The sequence below is a fragment of the Gossypium raimondii genome, chromosome 6 (assembly GCF_025698545.1).
Source record: "Gossypium raimondii isolate GPD5lz chromosome 6, ASM2569854v1, whole genome shotgun sequence".
Lineage (NCBI taxonomy): Eukaryota > Viridiplantae > Streptophyta > Magnoliopsida > Malvales > Malvaceae > Gossypium > Gossypium raimondii.
In genome coordinates, this window is record NC_068570.1 from 2,707,464 (window position 1) to 2,723,230 (window position 15,767).

A 15,767-nucleotide genomic window follows, 5' to 3' on the forward strand; every position below is an offset into this window, starting at 1 on the left:
ATAAAAAAATTTAAAATAATCATCCAACTAGTCGAGTTTATTTTTCTAATCATTTCCCACTAAGTGCGGTTAAATCTATGATAATTTTGAAATTTATTTAATAACACGTTTATTGGTAGTTAATTGCCTTAAAATAGAGCACAAAATTATTACATTTTTTATATTATTATCTAATGATTAGCAAAAACGCCACGTAACCCGACAAAATAATAACACGGAAGGTGGCCACTAAAGCATTTCCACACCATCACTCGCCGCGTGTCCTTTTATTTCCCGCATTATAATTCATATAAGGTTTAAACATGCTATTAGTCCCTGTATTTTCACAGAATTTGAGATTTAGCTCCTATAATTTAAAATCTTCCTATTCTTTTTTTCAATTTAAAAATCGTAATTCAATCATTTGTCAAAATATATTTATCTTTTATCAAGCAAATGTCATATCATATAAGAGTAGCCTAATTGATATGTCAAGTTGATAAATTTCAACAAAATATTTAAAATATTAATAATTGAATTGAGATTTTAAATTATTAAAGTCTAATTACTTTTTAACTTTTTAAATATCGAGACTAAATTTTTCAAATCATGGTTTTCGCCGCTTTATTATATTTTAGCTAACTTTAATCCGTGCACTAATTTAACCTAATTTGATCTCTTTATTTTGTAATACCAGTATTTTACCTAAATAGTTAACATAGTTAAATTCTAATGTATTTTTCACATACTCTAGCTTACCCTTTTTTGGATAAAGTACAGTTGGTCACTCAATTATTAAAATTTTAATTTAATCACTAAAGTAACAAAATTTGCTTTTTTTAGTTAGATGACCTGGTATTTTTTTGTTGACATGGAAGCAAAAAAAAAATGTTTTATTGATGCCACCAAATTTCCACCCAATTTATTAAGATAAATAATAGTCTCTTTAGTCCTTCTTTGTTCTCTTCTTTCAAACCCTAGCCACCGACTGCCGTCGTCGCCTGACCTTTTAGTGAGCCTCTCAGACCAACAGTGGCACCACCGTGATCCTCTTTGTTCTTAATATAAGACAAATATTTAAAAGTTTAGTGACTAAAAAATAATTTCTTAAATATTAATGACTAAAATAAAAATTTTCATAGTGAAATGATCAAAATAAAAATAAAATAATATTAGGTGACTAAACATGTAGTTTACTCTTTTTTTAAATGATTGTTTTTAAGAAAGATTCATATCAATATTTTAACCGATATATGATATTAAATTAAAGTACAAAGGCTGGATCTCAAATTCAAACATAATACAGGGACCAAAACTAGAATTATATCTAAATAAATAAAACAAAATTAAGTCCACCCTCTCTGGAAGACGAAGAAAAGACGAAGACGAAGACGAAGACGAAGAGCCCTTTACTCAGCTCTGAAAAAATAGAAAACCAGTTCAGACTTCGGCCGCATTATGTAATTTATTAAGTTTTTTAAAGATCCGGTTATGTAATTTTTTTTTTGTGATTTTTTCAACCAATCAGATGGCTTCGATTCGTAGAACTCTGTCGCCGGCATATCACCACCGTTCTTACCAGAACGGCGCGGGATTCTCCTCTCCGTCTCACAAGTTTTTACCCAACGGGAACAGCAAACATTCCTCTTCAAGGCATTTACCGCTGTTATTCACCGCCGTAAATCTAGTCTACCGCAAAGGATGGCGGCGATCTTTGTGCTGGTGTCTCTTCTTTTTCCTTATAGGGTTCGTTTTTGGAATCACGCTGTTTGGAAACATGGATACCGATATCCGAGCCAAGGATTTCGCATTCCCGGAACTCAAGCCGCCACATGTTGACCTCCGATTGGACGATCAGATTGTTACCTCTGTGTCATTGGGCATTCATACCAGATTGCAAGAACCAAAGGAAGTTGACGATTTAATCGGGCCACCGTTAAAGCAATTAATCGTCGTTACGCCGACTTATAACAGGGGATTCCAAGCGTATTTCTTGAACAGGTTAGGGCAAGTTTTGAGGTTAGTGAAACCGCCGTTGGTTTGGATAGTGGTGGAGGAGAAAGTAGCGTCATTTGAGACGGCAGAGATTTTGAGGAGAACCGGTGTTATGTATCGGCACGTGGTGTGCACGCGCAGTCCTAGTGAACCGAAGGATCGAGGTGTTCATCAAAGGAATGCCGCTTTGGAACATATTGAACGGCATAAGGTCGATGGGATCGTGTTTTTCGCCGACGATGACAATGTCTACACGGTGGAGTTGTTTGAAAGCTTGAGAACTATTAGGTAATTTTAGCTTTTTTAATTTTCTTCATTAATTTTTTTTGGGAATGTTTTGTGATTACAATAATTGTTGATTTTTTTTTATGAACATTTTGTTTTGCTGGCAGTCGAAAATGGGATGTATTTATCGAAAAAAGGAAGTAATTTTGGTTTATATTTAGTGATTAACTATCTGAATATTATTGTCATTACTTAATGCATTAGTATTTTTGTTTATGAATCATATCAGCATGTTACCTCTTTACTATAGTAACAAGATCTAGTTTCATTTTCATATAACAATGGAATCATATAGCTTCGATGATCCTATAGTTCTAGCCTTTGGTTCATCTTCTGTTTATTGCAGCCTTGCCGGTTCCTGATGAATGTCGTTTTGCCGGTCATGAGATTTTAAATAAGGAATTAACTTAAGATTGTTTGCTGTTGATTAGAAGTTTTCTCTTTGTAAGAGGTTAATGAAGATGTCCATTAACTGTTTATTTTGATTTTGTTTAGGATGATATGGCTTTTCAATTTTGGATTGCTTTATAAATTTTGTAAAGTAGTTTTTATGAATTTACTTTATGTTATTCTTGTGTTTCTATTTTACAATGAATCATAATATTTATCTTATTTTGTTCTAGACGATTTGGAACTTGGCCTGTTGCCATGCTGGCACCAAGCAAAAACAAGGCAATCCTGGAAGGTCCGGTATGCAATGGAAGTCAAGTAATCGGATGGCACACAAATGAGAAAAGTAAAAGACTTCGTAGGTTTCATGTTGATATGTCAGGATTTGCTTTCAACAGCAGCATTTTATGGGATCCAAAGAGATGGGGACGCCCCTACTCAAACCCAATTCGACAATTGGACACTGTGAAGGAGGGTTTCCAGGTATATATCATACTGTTGCATTTTGTAGTACTTACCTTGAAGCTGTTGTGTAATTTCTCTAGAAATGTTGCAGCACAATTCTGGGCTTTGCTCACAGTTTCTTTTATGCAGGAAACTACGTTTATAGAGCAAGTGGTTGAAGATGAAAGTCAAATGGAAGGTATAATACCTGGTTGTTCCAGAATCATGAACTGGCACCTTCATTTAGATACCAGCAATCTAATTTATCCCAAAGGCTGGCTACTTGAGAAGAATCTCGAGATTACCTTGGCTATCAAGTGACAGAAGTTCATCTCTACAATTTTTTTATGCTGAGGGCATAAATGGTATGCATCTTGATTCTGCATTTTATTTGTAAGTTTAGCTCTGGTTATCAGAGAGGTTGCCCACCTCAAAACAAGGGACCATGATAAACACATAATTAGATGGAAAAAAGAGAAGTAATGGAAACAAGCAAATAAGTGGAGATCAGCCATCTCTTTAGCTGCTGAAGTATATATTAATTTATATGTTCTGGCTTGATTTTCGTACGGAAACTAAGTAATCTTATACTGAAATTTTTGTGATTGCAGCTAGTTTCCTATCACGGTTCTGCCTGTATATTTTGCTGGTGGCTCATTAGTTCAACTTTCATCAGCAGAATTTGCTGCAACCATTTTCATATAGCAGGGCCTACATTTATTCATCTGGCAGTAACGAAGAAACAAAAGATTTGTGATTTTTTGTTTCTAGAATTTTGTAGTGTGACTGTGCGAGGTATTCATATAGAACAAATTCTTGTAGAGTTGTGGTGCTTGGTGTTTTGTGGGGTGGGAGGATTGAGTTGGCTCATTAGGTGGTGTTTGATGGGGCTGCTTGTGGATCCATAATCTATGCCCTGTATTGAGGCATTGTATCAAAATCAAGGGTGATTTGTTACCTATCCAAGCATTTTTTCTTTACCTCATTCTTTCAAGGTCAGGTTCATTTGTTGTTTTCTCCCCCAATTGTGGGTATTGTCCTCAATTGGGATGGTTGAAAAAGTCTTACATGTTGACATTATTTTACTTTATTGAATAAAAGAAAGTGATTATTTTACTTTATTGAATGAGGGCTGGGTATTCACTGTTCTTTTTACATAAAATCAGTAGTAATTTTGCTGATATGTAGGTCCTCCTATTGTTCGGTTAAGCATAGTTGGAGATTCAAAACTAAAGTCATTAATAAATAAATGCACCGTCAAATCAGGTACCTGATAGGTTGCCATATTGTGGAAAAGAAGTGAAAGTTGTGAACGATTGACCAAAGCTGCGTTGCGTGAAAGACTTGTACTACAGAGTCCACTTTACCACATAGAATTGTAGATAGGAGCTTGAAACCTTTTTAACTCACCAGCAGTGTGAAAAGATTATGGCGGAGATAGTTTTGTGTCCTATTCTACAGGTTGTCTTTGAAAAGCTAGCCTCTCGGTTCCTGAAAGAGATTGCAGATCGATGTGGATTCAAGGATGAAATCAAGAAGCTTCAACGCACATTGGGCGCTATCCAGACTGTTCTTCAGGATGCCGAAGAGTGGCAAGCTACAGACAAAAGTTCAAAGTTGTGGTTAAGTGAGCTTAGAGAGGTAGCTTTTGATGCTGACGACTTGCTTGAAGAGTTTGGTCCTGAAGCGATGATACAAGAAAACGATAATAGCTTGACTGAGCAGGTGACAAACATTGTTCCTTCTTTGAGACCTTTCATAACATATCTTAAAAAGTTGCCTGAACTAAAACAGATTAGGGAGAGATTGGATGAGTTATTGGCTGAGAGGTCTAATTTCAAGCTCAAGAGAAAAGATGGTGATAAAGCGATTAAAAGTCAACAGAAAAGAGAAACTGGTTCTTTTGTGATTGAATCCGAAGTTATAGGGAGAGAAGAAGATAAAGAAAAGATAGTAGACATGCTACAGTTAACTGCTGAAAGTAGAGCCAATGAGGTTGTCTCAGTTATTCCCATAGTGGGTTTAGGGGGACTTGGTAAAACCACACTTGCTCAGCTAGTCTATAATGATGAAAGGGTGATGGGAAATTTTGAACTCAGGATGTGGGTGTCTGTTAATGATGATTTTCATGTGAGAAAGATTGTTAATTTGATGATAGAATCTGCAACTAGGAGAAGGTGTGATGATCTCATAGGGATGGATGTTCTTCAGTCGAAATTACGGGACTTGTTATTCAAGAGAAGATATTTGCTTGTACTAGATGATGTATGGAACGAAGATGCTGATGAATGGGATAAGCCTAAAAGTTTGCTGAAATTAGGTGCGGAGGGAAGCAAAGTCATAGTCACAACAAGAAGTGCAAAAGTTGCTGCAATTATGGGAACAGTGTCTTCTCACCATTTGAAGGGTCTGTCTCATGATGAATGTTGGGGTTTGTTCAAGCAACGTGCCTTCGCAAATGATCAAGAGGACTATGCAAACCTGTTGCCTATTGGAAAACAAATAGTGAGAAAATGTGGGGGTGTTCCTTTAGCAGCAAAGGCACTCGGGAGTCTGATGCGGTTCAAAAGAGAGCCAGATGAATGGTTATCTGTGCAGGAAAATGAGATTTGGAATGTTTGTGAAGACGAAAATGGGATATTACCTGCCTTGAGGTTGAGTTATAGTCATTTGCCACTACATCTGAAAGGATGCTTTATGTATTGCTCGATCTTTCCAAAGAACTACGTTATCAAGAAAGAGAAGTTAATCCATCTTTGGATTGCGGAAGGCTTAATTCAGTCTTGCCAATACCCTTTGCGAGGCACTCAATCACGTAAAGAAGGAACATCTCTTGAGAACAGCGGGAGCAATTATTTTAACGAATTAATGTGGATGTTTTTGTTTGAAGAAGTGAAGAAAAACAGCGATGGTAATGTAGTTGAGTGCAGAATGCACGATCTCATTCATGATCTTGCAAAATCTGTTGCTGGAGAAGAGTTTTTCATATTTGAACGTGGTTGCCTGCCGAAAAATCTGGCTAGAGTTCGATACTCGTCTGTAGTTTGCCATTCTGAATCTTGTACCATTCCAGAAGCCTTGTATGAGGCAAAGAAGTTACGAACTCTTATCTTTTTGTTTTCCAATGGTGACTCTGGTGAAATCCCAGCCAAGCTGTTTACACATTTTCGGAACCTGCGAGTCCTAGACCTCAGTTGTAGTGGCATCAAAAGGTTGCAAAGCACAGTTTCTTGCTTGAAGCATTTGAGGTACCTTGACCTGTCGAATACCTTTATTGCAACATTACCAGAAACTATAGGTAGCCTCTGCAAATTGGAGGTGCTAAACATTTCAGGTTGCTCTGATTTGACTGGTCTGCCAAGGAACTTAGCTAGCTTGTACATGCTAAGACATCTGATCATAAATGATTGTGAAAGGTTAACTTGCTTGCCAGACAACATTGGTAAGCTATTGCATCTTCAGACATTGCCGATCTTTATCGTATCAAACAAGACCGATAACTTTAAACAGTTGGCGAGGCTGCCGCTTAGGGGTGAGCTGACAATCAAGAACTTGGAGGATGTGAAAAAAGAAACTAGAGCAGTAATCTTGGGTATGAAAAACCTTCATTCACTGGAGCTGTCATGGGGTGATGATCATAAGCGGCTGGACTTGAATGTTCAAAACGATTCTAACTGCAAATTAGGTGAGAACGTGCTTGACTGCTTGCAACCATCAAAAAATCTCAAACATTTGTCAATAAAAGGGTATCCAGGAATCCATCTTCCAAGCTGGATAAAGACTCCTTCACTGCCTGTTTTAACTAAAATAGTGTTGATGAACTGCAAAAGATGTGAACATCTCCCTGCTTTAGGTCAACTTCCAGTACTAGAGATCATCCATATGCGTGGAATGGATTGCGTGAAGAATATAGGCAGAGAGTTCTACGGGGAAAACAAGAAGAAATTGTTTGCATCATTAAAGGAGTTATCCCTCATAGACTTCCCTGATCTGGAATTCTGGTGGGGTGGAGGTGAAGAATTCCCCTCCCTTGTCAAATTAATCATCAATAAATGTCCTAAGTTGATGAACATGCCGCGATTTGCAGCGCTTAGGCATTTAGAGTTGCAGAGCTGCAATGAATCTATATTAATGTCAGCAGGAAATATAACCTCGCTATCTGTCCTCATCATTGGTGGCTTTAATGGACAGTTAATTCTATTGGATAACTTGCTTCGGAACAATGTTCATCTCTTGTCTCTAACTGTCAGCTCTTGTCCCAACCTTTGCTGCATCCCACAGAGTTTGGGGAGCCTTGTGTCCCTAACATCTTTGACGATTCGTTGGTGTGATGAGCTCTCATCTTTGCCACAACAATTGCAGAATCTAACCTGTTTGCAGTCTCTAGAGATCAGTGAATGCCATGGCCTTTCTACCTCACCCCAGCATATCGATGGGTTAATTTCCCTCAAATATTTATCCATCGAGAACTGCAGTAACCTAAGATCATTACCCATTGGACTGCTACATCTTACTTCTCTCGAACATTTAACCATCATGTACTGTCCAAGTCTGGTGTGTTTGCCAACTGAGTGGCATAACCTTTCCATGCTGAGGAGTTTGTTCATTTTATGCTGCCCGGAGCTATCATTTTTGCCCGAAAGTGTTAAACATGTTACAACACTGCAAAATCTTGAAATACATGGTTGTCCGGGTTTACACATGTTGCCAGAGTGGATTGCAGATCTTTCGATTCTTAGGTCTTTGGCAATATCAGATTGTCCTAATTTGAACTCACTTCCAGAAGGTTTTCAGAGCCTGGACACCCTTCAACGTCTCTCGATTCATGAATGTCCAAGGCTTGAAGAGCATTGCAAGAAAAACGTAGGTAAGGATTGGCCCAAAATAGCTCATATTCCACATATTTACATCGGATCACCAGAGCTCGGAAAAGTTAATAATGTTGCTAGCAGCTCATCGCGTTAATGTCGAATACAAACAAAAACCTGATCGTGCTGTTGGTATGTCAACTTCATTCTGCCGTTGCATCTCATTAGTTTTTTCTATTATCTTCTATTTTTTTCCTTGTTCCTCCACTGTGTTGCTGCTATTGATAACTATGGGGTTCCTCAAGTTTTGTAACTGATGAATTCTTGCAGACAAGTACGGCAACCCTGAACCGGCAATGCCGCTCGTAAATGGTACTCTCCCATTGAATTAATTGATAAAGATACAAAGAGAGTATGGATCCACTTATACTGTAAAATCATTTGGTACAAATTCATGATGCATGAAGGTGTCTTTCAAGAGATGATCGTGTGCGTAATGGGCATGAGTTTTCGTTCGGGGTTGCCTGTAGAATCATTTGTACTGCTGCCTTCGGCCCACCGTATGTACCGTTTTTGGGTTTTGAACTTTCAATGAACTTCGTCTTCCCATTTGCCTAATTGTTTTTAAGTTGAATCATTCCTTATTTATATATGTAATACAAACAATTATGGAAATATGTGAAAATAATTATTATCAATATGATAATATTTCTGTACCTATCTTTCTTTCTTTTTATGCAGCCAAGTTTTCACTTTGTAAATACACACAAAATGATAAAAGTACTATAGAGACCCTTGTATTAATAGTTGAATTGTACTTAAAAGTGAACAGATCAGTCTTTGTATGTTAGATCAAAAAATAAATTGATCTTTCTATTAAAAATTTTCAATTTCTACTATTAGCATGAGGTAAAAGTGGCATCGCTACAAGTTACTTTCGGTTATTCTATTAATCACGTCGGTTTTAACTTTATAAATGGATGAAACTTTTTAATAAAAATGATCAATTTACTTTATGATTTAACATATAAGAATTAATTTGCACATTTTTCGAATAGATGGGTCAAAATGCAATCTCACTTCTAGTACAGGAACCAAGACTCAAATTTTTACACTTGATATTTGAAATATCTACAGTAGTAATTTGTTTCTAAAGAAATATCTACAAGAACATCATCCATTGCTGAACTCGTTGGTCTTGCTTCAACTACATTAATAAGCAAGCAATTGCAGTTCCCAATCTGCAATTTGTTCAAGACATTAAAGAAACCCTTAGTAAGACTAGATAAAAATAATATACATTTGTACATACATACATACATACATCGCCATGCACATACATGCATGCATGCATACATACATACATACACATACGTGCATGCACATACACACATACACATCACGCACGCATCCATACATAATACATGCATGAAATGGAAAGTAAAGAACTGGCAAAACAGATAGCAATGAAAGGAAATTTTGCAGACCTTTAATGAGATGAGCTGCCTTGGGACTCTCTTGATCCAATATAGACATGAGCAACATGGCTTAATTTAGGCCAATCTTCACCAATATCCTTCCTGCACCTCTCTTCCAGAGCTGGACATTCTAGAATAGACAAATGCTGAAGTGAAACAAAAGATTGCAGACCACTTGGGAGGGAACTTAGATTATGACAATCTGATAATGCCAAAGATCTAAGTGAGGGTAGCTCTGATATCCATTCCGGCAGAGCGAGCAGACCTGGGCAGCTGCGGATTTCTAGATTCTGCATTGAAGATACATATTGCAACCCATTGGGGAGACATTTCAGCTCCGGACAGTTCAAAATCGATAAACTCTTGAAGCTCGACAGATGTTGGAAACTGTCGGGTAGAGAAGCCAAATTTGGACAGTACATTATGGTTAAGTGCTCAAGGGCTGTAAGGAACTGCAACTCTATTGGTAAGGACTTGAGATTACTGCACATCTCGATTGATAATGATCGTAGGGACCGCAGGCCTTGTATATTCTCGGACAAGGAAACAAGACTAGGACATTCAATGATCTCCAGGGACTCCAACAGGGTAAGATTTTGCAATCCTCGAGGTAATGAATGTAGCTGTTCACACCAGCAAATTGCTAATGATTTCAGGCTGGTGAGTTTCCCTAAACTTGGAGGGATAGAGTGAAGTTTTGGACAAGAACTAATCTTAAGAGACATGAGAAGAGGATTGTTTTGGAGCAGCTTCTCCAAGAAGATCAAGTGCTCTACAAAATCCGCTACCACAAGGGTGCTTAGAGAAGTCAGGTTAGATGCCGACCGTAGTACCATATCGTTGCAGCTGTGCAGCTCCAGATGTTGAAGCGATGGCATCCATGGCATGTTTTGCAACTTGGAGCATTTCTTGATTGTCAATTTGACCAAAGAAGGGAATTCTTCTCTCCTGTTGAAACCCCACCAGAATTCTAGAGAAGGGAAATCTATTAGTGTTAGCACTTCTAATGAAGGGAATGGTCTACCCGTGCTTTCTCCATAGAATTCGGCTCCAATGTTTTTCACCGCTTCCATCCCTTGCAAGTACAGGACCTTAAGGCGAGGAAGCTCTCCCAACAAAGGGAGATATTTACATCTATGGCAGTTAATCAACTTGAGTTCAATTATATTTGGTTTCTGAACGGTCATCCATCTAGGCAAGTAGATTCCCTGGTACCCTCTGATAGACAACTTTTCAAGAAATTGATGTGGCTGGAGGTGGTTGAGCACTTCTAGCCAGTCATCATTGGAAATGCTGTCATTTAGACTGTTAACATCACTTTCCCAACATAGACTCAGTGACTGAAGGTTTCGTTTTCCGATCAAGTTAGCTTCCATTGCCTCTGTTGCATCCCGTACATTCTGTAACTGTCTAATATTAAGCTCTCCACCAAGGTTTAGATTTTGCAGCTGGTTAAGATGTTGACCTTCACCATTTCCAACAATAAACGTATGCAATGTTCGAAGGTACTCAAGTTTTCCTATCCAAGGGGGCATTGTAATGAGTCTTTCACAGCCATTTATCATCAAATGTCTCAGTTTATACAATTTGACTATATCACATGGTAGTGCAGTGAGATTATAGCAATCGGAAAGGTTCAACACTTGCAAGTTACGAAGGTTGCAGATACCTTCCGGCAAATTTTCGATATGGGTGTTAGAGATGTCGAGATATCTCAAAAATATAGTGGAAGAAATCGAATCATGCAGCTTTTTTATGCCACTACCACTTAAATCCAGGACCCTCAAATGTCTAAAACTTGAAAAAATTTCACTAGGAACTTCTCCAAGGTCACCTTTTGGGAGCAATAAGAGGAGTGATCGTAACTTTTTTGCTGCATACAAAGCTTCAGGGACTGTATATAAGTTGAAATTACAAACCACTGTTGAATGACGAACTTCAGATAGATCTTCTGTCATATTATCATGCTCCAACCTCTTGAATTCATGTCCCACTATTGACTGTGCAAGATCATGAATAAGATCATGCATCTTGCAATGGGTTATGTAGCCACTTCCACTCCTTTGAACGTCTTGAAAGAAAAACATCCATACCAAATCCTCGAAATATTCGTTTCCCAAATATTCTAATGACCTTCTTCCTTCCGGTGATTGAATTACACCGGCTGCAATCCACAACTGGATTAACTTCTCTCGTTTTATTATGTAATTCCTAGGAAATATTGCGCAGTACGCAAAGCAAGCTTTCAAATGTGATGGTAAGTGGCTATAACTCAATCTTAAGGCCGGTAAAATTCCATGTTCGGTTTGGGATACATCCCAAAGATCACTCTCTTGAACAATCAACCACTCTCTTTCGTTTCGTTTGAATCGCATTAAGCTTCCCAAAGTCTTTGCAGCTAAAGGCACACCACCACACTTCTTGACAATTTGCTTACCGATTGGAAACAAATTGTGATGTTCCTTTCCGTTACTTCCAAAAGCTCGTTGCTTGAACAAACCCCAACAATCATCATCTGATAAACCTTCCAATTGATGTGTGTACACCGATTCCATTATCAATGCCACTTTTTTACTACGTGTAGTGACGACGATTCTACTCCCTTCCACACCGTTTCTCAGTGACATCCGTAACTTCTCCCATTCCACGTCGTCTTCGTTCCAAACATCATCCAACACTAACAAGTACCTCTTCCCGAGAAGCAACTCTTGTAATCTAAGCTGCAATACATCCATCCCCAAAACATCACATCTACTTTTACTAACAGATTCTATAATGGAAACCATGATTTTCCCAACATCAAAATCATCATTAACACAAACCCAAATCTTCAAATCAAAATACGATACCACTATGGGATTATTATACACTAATTGACCAAGTGTTGTCTTCCCAATACCACCCAAACCAACAATGGAAACAACTGATACATCCCCCATTGAAGACCCATTATGGCTTGATAATAATTCTTCTATTACCCTAACTTTATCATTTTCTCTCCCAAAAACCTCTGATTCAACTATAAAAGACCCAGTTTGCCTTACCCCTCTTTTTCTAATAACCTTATTACTCAAATTGAAACTAGACATTTCTTCAGCTAAAACCTGTAATGTCTCCTTGATTTGTTTTAATCTGGGTAATAAATCTATACAATCAGCTGCTTTTACCAAAGAAGGTATAAAAGAACGTACCTGTTGAGCAATGGTACTATGGTCCCTATATTGAATAGATTGAAGAGAGAATTCGTCAAGCAAATCTTCCATTTCATAAGCAACTTCTTTAAGTTCAGTTAACCAAATTGTGAGAGCTTTATTGGTTAATTGTTGCTCTTCAGCATCTGCAAGTACTGCTTGAATTATAAATAAGATTCTTTGAAGCTTCTTTACCTCTTTTTTGAGGCCAAGTCTGTTGGCAATCTCGTTTATTAAAGGGTTGGCTAATTTTTCAAAGACTACTTGTAGAAGAGGAGATACAATTACGTCGGCCATTAGTGAAAAAAAAATTGAAACAAGTGGAGATGATGGATTTTAATGCTGATTGTTCATATTTGGTGCTATCAAGAGAGAAGGAACTGTCACTTGTCGGGGAAACGTTTAACTTTGGTAAAATTTTGATATTAGACGCTGTATTTTGAGTATGATATGGATTTCCTGCCTTTAATTTAATTTGATCAATTTTAGTCCTTATATTCCCCGTTATATGAACTAGATCGGATCAAGACTCTACCAAGGTATTAGTCTGGAGAAAGACTTCAGACCAGTTGAGTTATGAACCGATACAAAGCAGTTGAATTGATTTTTAATATTTTTGTAAATTTTTTAATGATTTATTTAATTGAACCGTCCAGACTACGAATTAGTAGCCAGACTAATTCGACCACCATTCCGATTCTGAAAACCTTGCCTGTGCTTTTAAAATTTATTGATTTTAGTCATTGTACTTTTCAAATATTGAAACTTTAGTCTTACCAAATGATAAGAGTTAAATCTATTTGGTTAAATTCTACTATTAATCTTGTATTATGTGTAAAGTTGTAGTTTTAGTTTATGTTCTTCAATTGTATTATTCTTAGTCGCTATATTTTTGAATCCGAAGGTTCAATCTTAATGCAAAACGACAAAAGTTAAATCTATTAACTTATTTTCTTGTGAATAATATATAGAAATAATAAGTGAAATCACATTACACATACAATAATCTGATTATCGCATCACATTTTGAAAATAAAATAAATAGCTTTAATAGCTACCATTTGGGCAAGACCAAAATTTTAAAATTCTAAAACTATAAGTACTGAAAATGACCAAATTGAAATATAGTGACTAAATCCATAATTTACGCATAATATGGGGACTAATAGCAGAATTTATCCTTTAAATTTCCTGTGGCGTAGGTAAGTGGAGACTTTTGGTTGGAATTGGAAGACTTGATGAGCCGCCACGCCATTGCTATCTGGTTCCCAGTTTCCTGGCTACTTCCATATAATTATGTGAATCAATAAATTACATGACTAACTTATTCATAAAAGTCAACAATTTAATTTTGAAATAAGTAAATTTATAAAGAATTAGATGATCTCACATGGTGAAAAAATCTGGCACCAGGACATGAGGATGCAGCTTCAAGGGCTACCCCATCGGAGCAGAAAGGATAGACGAGGAGTGTGGCCAGAAGGAATGGACGTAGGTTCCCCCATCCATATGGCCAGAAGGATGCAGCTTCAAGTTGCCAAAAGAAACATATCGGGAATGGACGATCTGCATTAATATAAGAGCTATATGAGGAACATGAGAGCCTCTGATGCCCTCAAGTGCAAGTTGTTTCCCCTCATCCATATGCATAGAGACACATTGGCTCTTAATTTTTATCTCAATTTGTGACTGCAAATACATGACTGGAAGTGATCAACTCCTCCATGTCTGCATGGCAGTGGTGTAGTTTCTTCGACTAATGTTGGCAGGATCCTCGAATTGTGAAAGTGTGTTACATTGGCAGTGTCGTGAAAGCCTTTCAACAAATGGAATTGGACAAGCAGCAAGTAAAGAAGGCTAACTCCATCTATGGGTTTACTAATCAAAGCAATGAGGTGAAAGGGTCGATCATGCTTCTAGCCACTCTTGGGAAGGAGAACCAACCATCAGCATACAAGGCTACTTTTAGGCGTCCACCGCTCAAAGTGGCCCTAACAACCTTCTGCATGCAGGCAAAATTCCTCACCTCAAAAAGGGGAACCAGAAGGGCAGAGGCAGATTAGCATGTAGCAAGGCAGTGCCACATTGTGTCATTACAAATGGCATGAACCCAAGCAAAAAAGGAACCATTTGGTGCCCGCCTTGAGAGACACACAATCAACAACTTTCAAGGAGAAATTAGGTGTTCAATGCAGAGCCAACAGGGAAAATTGAAAACGTCTACTTACAACCAGGTTTGTCAATTATTATTATTTTTTTATGGAGTTATTACTTTTAATTTTAAATTAATTCAAATATTTGTTTCCAAAGCAAAAGAAAATAAAATAAAATTTTGCAATAATTTTTCCATCCTTTCTTAATGTACAAAGTATAGTTATTGTTGATTTTTTTTTATTTCATGATATCAATAAATTTATGGCTTAAAATGATTTACTTGATCAAAGTCTTTCTTATCGTGATTGTCATTTCTTTACTTTGAATATTACTTTGTTGTGTAAACTATTGAATTTTTCATATGTTTCTATTTTAATCATCGAACTATGAAAATTTTTAATTTGATCATTAAACTATTCGAATTCAATTTTTAGTGCCACTAAATCTGAAAAGGATGGATGGCGTGGCTAGTATAATCTACATGAATAGTCATTAAACTATGACAGTGTTTCTTGGTCACTCAACTATAAAATTTTTTTTGATTTAATCGTTAAAGTTTTCGAAATTAAATTTTTTAGTCGCCGTGCCATTAAGTTGATAACGGAAATTTGATGTAACCTTTTTTTATTGACTTAATAACAATATTTTTTTGTTCAATATTTGTACATTCTATCAATTTAGTCCTAATTCTAAAAATAAATAAATTTGGCCCTAATCATTCTTACTAGCATTTGGTGCTAGTGCTTGTATAAATAGTTTTGGCAATTGTCAATGTAAATTACAGTTCAAGTTAATCAAGTTAATATCCGAAAAATTTAATCAAAAATTCAAATTTTGAATTAAATCAAGTTATTCAGTCAACTCGAATAAAAATCAAAATTTTCGATCTAACTCAAATATAAATTACACAAATTATCTAAAAATCCGAATAAGAAAATACAAAACTTCACCATTTTGATAAATATTTACTTTCTAAAGTTAAAAGTCAAAACCATTCAGTTTAAAGACAAAACTATATTATTTTAATAAATGTTTACCCATTG

The 15,767-nt window shown here is 36.7% G+C and overlaps 3 protein-coding genes across 4 annotated transcripts; 2 read left to right on the forward strand and 1 right to left on the reverse strand.

Annotated features, from left to right (window-relative positions):
* Positions 1 to 1,318: 1,318 nt before the first annotated feature.
* On the forward strand, positions 1,319 to 4,214 carry LOC105772725 (probable beta-1,4-xylosyltransferase IRX9H). The gene is made up of 4 exons (XM_012594143.2): positions 1,319 to 2,262; positions 2,883 to 3,132; positions 3,244 to 3,458; positions 3,705 to 4,214. Exons 1-3 carry the CDS (start codon positions 1,508 to 1,510, stop codon positions 3,412 to 3,414), a joined length of 1,176 nt encoding a protein of 391 aa, XP_012449597.1. The 5' UTR covers positions 1,319 to 1,507; the 3' UTR covers positions 3,415 to 3,458; positions 3,705 to 4,214.
* A 129-nt stretch (positions 4,215 to 4,343) lies between these two features.
* LOC105772718 (disease resistance protein RGA2) lies at positions 4,344 to 8,617 on the forward strand. Its single transcript, XM_012594136.2, has 2 exons — positions 4,344 to 8,093; positions 8,232 to 8,617. The coding sequence occupies exon 1, from the start codon at positions 4,522 to 4,524 to the stop codon at positions 8,056 to 8,058; it is 3,537 nt and encodes a 1,178-aa protein (XP_012449590.1). The 5' UTR covers positions 4,344 to 4,521; the 3' UTR covers positions 8,059 to 8,093; positions 8,232 to 8,617.
* Positions 8,618 to 8,927: 310 nt separating this feature from the next.
* LOC105772722 (disease resistance protein RGA2) lies at positions 8,928 to 12,911 on the reverse strand. Of its 2 annotated transcripts, XM_052632247.1 has the most exons (3): positions 12,571 to 12,911; positions 9,389 to 12,099; positions 8,928 to 9,142 (listed from the first exon to the last, which is right to left on the reverse strand). In XM_052632247.1, exons 1-2 carry the CDS (start codon positions 12,865 to 12,867, stop codon positions 9,391 to 9,393), a joined length of 3,006 nt encoding a protein of 1,001 aa, XP_052488207.1. In that variant the 5' UTR covers positions 12,868 to 12,911; the 3' UTR covers positions 8,928 to 9,142; positions 9,389 to 9,390. The 2 variants fall into 2 exon arrangements, with proteins under 2 accessions (XP_052488207.1, XP_012449592.1); XM_012594138.2 differs by having other exon boundaries at positions 9,389 to 12,911.
* Between the last annotated feature and the right edge of the window lie 2,856 nt (positions 12,912 to 15,767).